This window comes from Cyclopterus lumpus, chromosome 24 (assembly GCF_009769545.1).
Source record: "Cyclopterus lumpus isolate fCycLum1 chromosome 24, fCycLum1.pri, whole genome shotgun sequence".
In the NCBI taxonomy this organism is placed as follows: Eukaryota; Metazoa; Chordata; class Actinopteri; order Perciformes; family Cyclopteridae; genus Cyclopterus; species Cyclopterus lumpus.
In genome coordinates, this window is record NC_046989.1 from 8063246 (window position 1) to 8071300 (window position 8055).

General features: G+C 40.2%; 1 protein-coding gene across 1 annotated transcript; it reads left to right on the forward strand.

Moving 5' to 3' along the window:
* gata4 (GATA binding protein 4) lies at positions 1-6853 on the forward strand. Its single transcript, XM_034527801.1, has 6 exons — positions 1-514; positions 5328-5494; positions 5656-5781; positions 6008-6089; positions 6251-6387; positions 6728-6853. The coding sequence occupies exons 1-6, from the start codon at positions 1-3 to the stop codon at positions 6851-6853; spliced, it is 1152 nt and encodes a 383-aa protein (XP_034383692.1).
* Positions 6854-8055: the final 1202 nt, after the last annotated feature.

Sequence of the window (8055 nt, forward strand, 5' to 3'; positions counted from 1 at the left end):
ATGTATCAGGGCATAATGACAACCAACCACGGACCCCACTCCTATGAGGCCGGATTTCTGCACAACGCTTCGGCGGGCACCTCTCCGGTGTATGTGCCCACCACCCGGGTCGTCACCCCGATGATGCCGTCGCTGCCTTACCTCCAGACGCCCGGTGCGTCGCAGCAGAGCAGCCCCGCGTCCAGCCACTCGGCCTGGGCGCAGCCGTGCAGCGACACGGTGCCCTCGTACAACCACTCCTCGGTGTCTCCGCGGTTCGCCTTCTCCACCAGCCCGCCTCTGTCCTCCACGGCCCGGGACACGGCAGCTTCTTACAGCAGCCCGCTAAACATCTCTGCCAACGGGAGGGAGCACTACAGCGCCCGGAGCCTCAGCGGGTCGTATCACAGCCCCTACCCGGCCTACATGAGCCCGAACGTGGGTGGTGCGTGGTCGACGTCCCCTTTTGATAGCCCGGTCCTCCACGGTCTCCAAACCGGTGCTCCTCATGGCACAACACGGCACCCAAACATAGGTGAGCATTTGTATTTGAGCATTTCTATAATTGTTGGAGGCCGAAATGTCACGCTGAACATTTTTTTCCTATAAATATGTGTTTTGACTTTTGGAAATTCTGTCATCCGTGAAATGTAAAGAATGCCAAACTTTCATCTTCATCGTCACCGCAAGAAGAAATACGTGAAAGAAGCATGTTCCTTTTATTTATTTATATTTGTCAACGATGAATGACAATAGGCCCACAGTTTATGATCATAAAAAAACATTGAATGAGGTGAAAGGTTGTCAAGCGTCAACAAAATGTGAAGAAAAAAGGAACAATCGTACTATCCTAAAAAAGAAAAAGAAATGCAATTGAAGTCTTTAAAAAAGCAGTTTGTCAGCATGTATGGAGATAATCTCTTGATTAAAAGTCATCAAGATTAAGACAGTCATGTGTTAGTTGACAGAAAACACTAAACACACCAGATGTATTTAAAATATGATTTTAAAATTACAAATATAGCCATACGCTGTTATAATGATACAATACATATAACATTATATTTCACACAACCACAGACTCTAAAGCGACTCAATTAGACGTCCTTGAATTAGAGGCCCGTCCTCCCTTATTAAAGGTCTGACAATAAGTGGTTTTATTGTTCATCATACTTCTGCTGAACGAACATTTCTAGAACTTCCATCTTAAATGAAACATATGCCGCGTGCAGGTTGTGTTTTTATTTATTGGGCTCCATTTGATTAAAACGAGACAGAAAATCATGAACGAACATAAAGTTTCCGGCTGCCACGTGAGATCAATCTTTACTGATGTGGCTCAGAAGGATCTCAGAAGGATTAAAGGCTGATTGTCACCTTTTGTTTCTTTAACACGGCTTTGAGTTCAGCTTTTTCACGACAACGATATGATATGGAAAGCGCAGTTCATAATTATGTTATGTTTGGCACATTTTATTCAAGAGAAGTTAGTTTAACCTGAGAGGATCGTTTAATTACACATGTGGTTATTTGAAAGTCTTAATCGCGTAATTATCAACAGTTTTAGTACTTTATTAACTACATTTACTGTTTCTGATTCCGTGGGCCTTGAGGTGACATTTTACATGTAAAAGAAGTAAATACGGTCATTTATTTTAAATGTATACTTTTAGAAACATACACATTTAATTATAATACCAACATTTATGATGATTTCCTTCGTGAATAAATTAAAGCATTGTGCCAGATTGAGTATTAATAACAATTGATGATATCATATTTAATGTAATACTCTAGGGTTTATTTAATAGCCACAGAAACCCAAATCAAACTTAAAATAACATAATAAACATGTTTGGTTTATATTCATGAATCACATTTTGGAGTGATATAAATGAATAATTAACTGAACCTCAATTGATGCAGTTTATACGGATTATTGTTTATGGGGTGTGATTGTGGCCTTTTGTGTGGGAGGTCACATTTGATTTGAAGTGTGAAGAATCTGATCCTGCATGATCAGCAGCAGAATCAGATTCCTCACACCCTCAACTAAAGAGTCAATTATTTTAGATTAAGTGAAAACATTTCCATTTAAATAGCTTTTATCTCAGCCGATATATAACCTTATGTCCCTTTTGGATGATAATTTGGCCTTTAGTTGCAAGTTGCAGTGAACTCTGGACCCAATTCCAACACATTGATTTTGCTTATTTGTAAGTTTTTTCGACAACTATACTTACACCTTGTGTGTTCTGCAGCGTTCGGTTTATTTGGCTTTTGTTTCTTCTATTATCTACATGTTCGTCCTAATCAGATCATTATTAGACTTATTATCATTGATTATTAGTAGTTCTATCTTATTAACCGTGGACTAGCTGATTGCATCCTCGTTTATAAATGTCACTTTCTGCCTGACAAAATGCTCTTAACAAAGGTGTGATGATCATTTCAATGGCCTCCCTATATACAAGGTTGTCTCTTTGAACTCCTTGATTGAGAAAGAGAAGAGATCAGCTGACGGCGTGACAGCATTGGGCCACACTGACCTCTTCATTTGATTAACATCTCAATCAATCACATGTTTAGCTGTTTACTCACTGCTTTTCTTTAGAGATGCTTTAAAACTCATTGTTTTACAATCACATCAAATGAAATGAAATCTCAGTGTTTGATGAAGTGTTGTTGAGCCGTGCAGTGAAAGTCTCTATTGTGTTGGTGAAGATAGAAGGGAAACTCCCGAAGCTGGGACTTTTTCTTCTCGGTCAATAAAAGAAGAAATTAATCACAAGCTGCGTAAACTTAAATTCTTAAAAACATCTGTGAAAGTATTTTTGAATTGTTTAAAATGTACTTAAATTTGTTCTTGATTGGATAATCATGATAACTTTAGTTTAGGAAACATTATATCTGTATTTCTCTCTGAAAGGACTCGTATTATAAAAGTCTCCCTCAGGCTTCTTTTTCAGCATGGAATAAAACATTTAATAATTCTTGCAGTCATGTTAAAATATAAACAAATAGAGTAGTCACATTTAAAAAGCAGTGAGGATGAAATGTATGAAATATAAAAATAATAATTAGATTATGTACAACTAAATACCAGGATGTAAAAATACCTTTAACATGTTATTTAAATAAAACTATGTATTATTCAAAAAAGTATCAAACCTGAACGTTTTCAATACAAAACAATGTCACCTGTGAGTGTTACACTAATACATGTATTATTATTACAATATTATTACTGCTACATTAATGTTTCGGCAAAATGTAATCTTGGATGGAGCTAATTTAAACAATTTCATAAACTGTGTGGTAGTTCAACTTACAGCAATGAATCATATTGTAGACACTCATCTTGTGTTTTTTCTTGAAAACAAAATGTGTATAATTATGTCAATAATACATCTGTAAAAGTGCAATATAAAATATAAAGTATAAAGTTGCATACAATGGAAACATTACAAACTTGAACTGAGACTACAGTACTTGAGTACATTTACTAAGTTACTTTCGACCATTGAGAAAGACTCCTGTATTATTATTATTATTATATCATTTTTGGGTTCATGGGTTTTGCATGTTAAGTCTTACTGTCAAATGTCATTAGTGACCACAGCCGAAAAAGGTGCAGTGTGGGTGTGATGACTCGGAAAAGGAAATGAATATGAATAAAGCTGCTAAAATAAACATTGTATTTTTAAATGCTAATGTAATACCTTATTAACCGTCACCACATGGGACAAATGAAAAACCCAATTCAAACCTGTGCAGGACGCGTATAGTCTTCACACATATGTCACCGTTGTGTTCACCTTTGTCCTCTCGTAGTGTCAGCGTCCCCGGATAAAGACACACACTGACATTTACACAGTGGAACAAATAAACCTCCATTGAGATAGACGCACGGACGCTGCAGTGTTTCGTTTGTGTATTGTCTTGTGTTGCTGCGTTGTGTTGGCTGCACATGTTTCAAGGTTAGCTCGCCCTGCTGTGTCTGTTTTGCTCTCAGCCTTGGAGGAGGCCTGCTCGGGTATCAGTCACACTGCAGCAGGGGGAGGAGCAGATGGAGGCCAGATTCATATACTTTTGTTGATTTTTATACTACTATTTATAATAAATATGCACGGCGAAGCGTATACACTTACAATAATAAGCGTATACACTTACAATAATCAGCAGTAGATACACATCGTAACTTTTGCTGTCACTATCAAACCACTGATTGATGCCTCCTTCCCCTGAAAAGCTAAGTGGTTCTTCAGAGATATAGAGATGTCACACTAACTGAGAGAGAGAGAGAGAGGGAGAGAGAGAGAGAGAGAGAGAGGGAGAGAGAGAGAGAGAAAGAGAGAGAGAGAGAGAGAGAGAGAAAGAGAGAGAGAGATACTAGGACACAAAGTCTCCATTTGAATATGATGGAGCTCTATTCCGTCTATATTTCCAGCCACTCTTTATCTGTCGGAGGCAAGAGATAAGGAGGGATTCCAGGCTGCTGTTGTGTGGGCCTGTGAGACCGAGGCCTGCACCTCCTGCTGGTGCAGAGAGGCCCCTGCAGTTGATAATCCACGTTTAACAGTGCAGGAACGTGTTTATTAAAGTGGCATAAGCTATGCTGAACGTTATTTTCTCTGAGAATCACAGCAATGAGCTCAGTGTGGTCTGTACAATTATACAGGAAGTATTATGTGGCATTTATGTAACGTCTATTTCATTTTCTTTGCAATGCAATTGTCAAGTTGTTTCACTATTTCATGTAGCAAATGTTTTATTGTGTTTTGCACAGTCTTTATTTCCAGTGTTATTAGTGACCGTCAGATTGAGTACAAAAGTGCAGCGTAAGTACAGGCTCTCAGAAAAGGAAATAATGACGTACAGAGAAAATACTGCAGATTGTACTACAGATTGTACTTCGATCAAGCAAAGTAAATAAACGTTGTACTTTTAGATGTTGCCACTCACTGTGACCCCTGTGACAAAGGAAAAACAACTTGTGACCATTTAAAACCTGAACGGGGCAGTTAGTCTCCACTTATGTCAAAGTCTACTTCATTTTGTCAATGGACTATGAATTGTCTATTGAACACTATATTACTAAAACATAAACTTTTCAGGGAAACAGCTGTGGCTTCAACTTGACCAGGATGTATTCTATTAGTTTATCCAGTGCAGTTATGAAGGCTTAAGAACTTAATCTAGCTCGTATTGCAGGATCCTGGACCTGATAAAGAACTCACAGTCTTACTTGAGTTGTGCAGATTGCTGTGCGATGCAGATCAGGCCGAAGGGAAGAGAACAACGGATGTCTCTTGATTCAACATGTCTTTCTTGTCATCCTCCATCAGACCTGTTTGACGACTTTGCTGAGGGGCGAGAGTGTGTGAACTGCGGGGCGATGTCGACCCCCCTCTGGAGGCGGGATGGTACTGGCCACTACCTGTGCAATGCCTGCGGACTGTACCACAAGATGAACGGCATCAACAGACCTCTCATCAAACCTCAACGACGGCTGGTGGGTGACAGTGGAGCCCTGTTGTATTATCACAGTGAAGCAATACAGTGTGTTAATGGAGGATACGTCCACCTGCAAGTACACCTCAGGGGAAATGAATACGTTTTGGGTTTTTTTCTCCTTTTTTAACGGAGGGCTCTGACATATTTTGTATGCCGCAGTCTGCCTCGAGGAGGGTTGGCCTGTCATGCACCAACTGTCACACCACCACCACCACCCTGTGGCGACGAAACGCAGAGGGAGAGCCGGTCTGCAACGCCTGTGGCCTCTACATGAAGCTCCATGGGGTAAGTGCATATATACTGCTGACATCTTGTATGTTACCACTTTAAACATATTTATATTTTTAAATTAAAACTGATCATTCACAGACCTTTTGAAAATGTATCTTGTAGAAATTAGTGGATCCTCTGAATCTTAATCTCTCGCCAGCCTCCATGGTTGCTACACTTCTCCTACTTCTGTCTGCTGTTGACAGCTAAGGGGTATTTATTTGTCCTTGTGTCTTGACAGGTACCACGACCCCTAGCCATGAAGAAAGAGGGGATCCAGACCCGCAAACGCAAACCCAAAAACCTCAACAAGTCCCAAACTGGTGAGCTTCAAAACCACATGTGCTTAGGTTCGTGAATATATATATATATATATATGTAAAATATTAACCGTATCATATTGTAGCAGAGACCAATTAATGAGGCCCATTCACATGTACTGTCTGTGAATGTGTAATGACTTCAGTCCTGGGATCCTCCACAGGGACCCCAGGAAGTGATGGGACTCCAGTCACGCCAAGCAGCACTCCGCGGGCCTCCACCACCACCGAGGAGCCTCGACAGATAAAGACAGAGCCGGACACTCGCAGCTTGTACACACACCACAGCGCACACGCACAGGTTGGACACCTTTTTAGTCCGATTTTCGATACATTTTAACATCGGTAATTGTGAGTCTGCACATCAGAGAGTCTGTGATTGTGATGATGAAAGAGGTACAGGCACTCATTGCTCATCACATTCAGCTAGAACCTAATAAGCCTAGTATTACCTAAAGGACAAGGCCCAACATGTCCTTTATGATATCCTAGATTATGATAAAAGACACAATTATTATGACCCAGAATGTACAATATTGAGTATTATTTAGCATGTGTTACATTGATATTTATCACAAATGATATGACAATGAAAGGAAAGGTCAGATTTTTACACACCATTTTCTACTCTATCCCTCTAGATTTCCTCCCTACCAGCCTACATGGCAGCTCAAGGCGGTGCCATTCCTCTCAAGATGTCCCCCGGGGGCCACGTCATGTCTTCTGGCTCCAAAGCTGAGCCCTGGAACAACCTCATCCTGGCCTAGAAGACCTGCAAAACAGCCTTTTCAAAGCATACCGATTGAACTGTCCAGAGAGACAAGCGTCTCCGGGAAGCAGACTGGATGCAGATGTTTCCCGCAGCCTTCACGCCGTTCAGTGCCTTCAACGCAACGCTTTTGGGACAAATGTTTGGGCGCCACAACAGAAATGGAGATCGTTAACAGAACTGCACAGACACAGTGCATTCAACCGCAGCAATCGATGGACTGAATGGAGTTTTTTGAAGAGCAGCACTGGGACCAGACAACTCTTGATGTGGTCACTCTGCCGCGCCAGTGCAGGGGCATTGGGTGGCAGATCCTGTAACATAAAACCAGTAACAAATAACAGTAATGACCAGTCTTTATCTCCCTGAGTTATTTTTATTTCAATGTTCTTTTTCATTTTCATATTATTATGGACAATTTTGCCAAAAAACAAATGATGAACACACAAATCATGAAAATTATCACAGCGGCACACCTTAATGTCAAAGGTCGCGCGACGGAGGCGTTATAGCAAGTGTACTAAAAGGGTCAGCTCACAATAAGAAAAACAACAACGATATTTTTAAAAACTCTAAAGGTCTTTACAGAACAAACAATCTGCCGGTTGCTTACTGATCCACAAACCTCCATGTGGCCAGTTTTCTGTATTTCTTTTGTGTTTGGTAGATGATTTAAACTGTTCAAACATTGCGTCTTTAGATTACATCCCAGTCATCTAAGCAGTAGTAGGTTCAGCTCAGTCTCAGCAGCAATATCTTAAAACTTAAGCAAATAAAGCCATCTGCAAAACAAAACACAAAAGAAATATCCATGTGATTTATGATACGGGTGAACTGACCCTTTATACACTTTATACCAAAATTGACACACTGATTACAGTCCTTTATATGTGATGCCAATGATTGTACAGAACAGGTGTGATTTCATCTATTTGCACAAACAAAAGCTAATCAGGAGCATTCCTCATGAAAGTACTGTAACAGAGAGAGAATGGCTCAAGACATCCATCACTCCTCAACACCATGATATGCTTCAGGAAACACAATCTCCCACTCAGTGCAATAGAATAGTCTTTTGTTCCCGGAGTAGTCCTGAACTTTGTGCCTTTTTGATTGAAAATGTTAAAAAAAATATATTAAAAAACTACCTATGCAGCAAGCAAGTTGCACATGATGAATGTGGTGGAAGTAATTGAAGCA

Coding starts and splice junctions, on each gene's coding strand:
- gata4 (XM_034527801.1), top strand. CDS start 1: ATGTATCAGGGCATAATGACAACCAACCACGGACCCCACTCCTATGAG. Junction 515..5,327: donor AACACGGCACCCAAACATAG/GTGAGCATTTGT, acceptor ATCCTCCATCAG/ACCTGTTTGACGACTTTGCT. Junction 5,495..5,655: donor TCAAACCTCAACGACGGCTG/GTGGGTGACAGT, acceptor TGTATGCCGCAG/TCTGCCTCGAGGAGGGTTGG.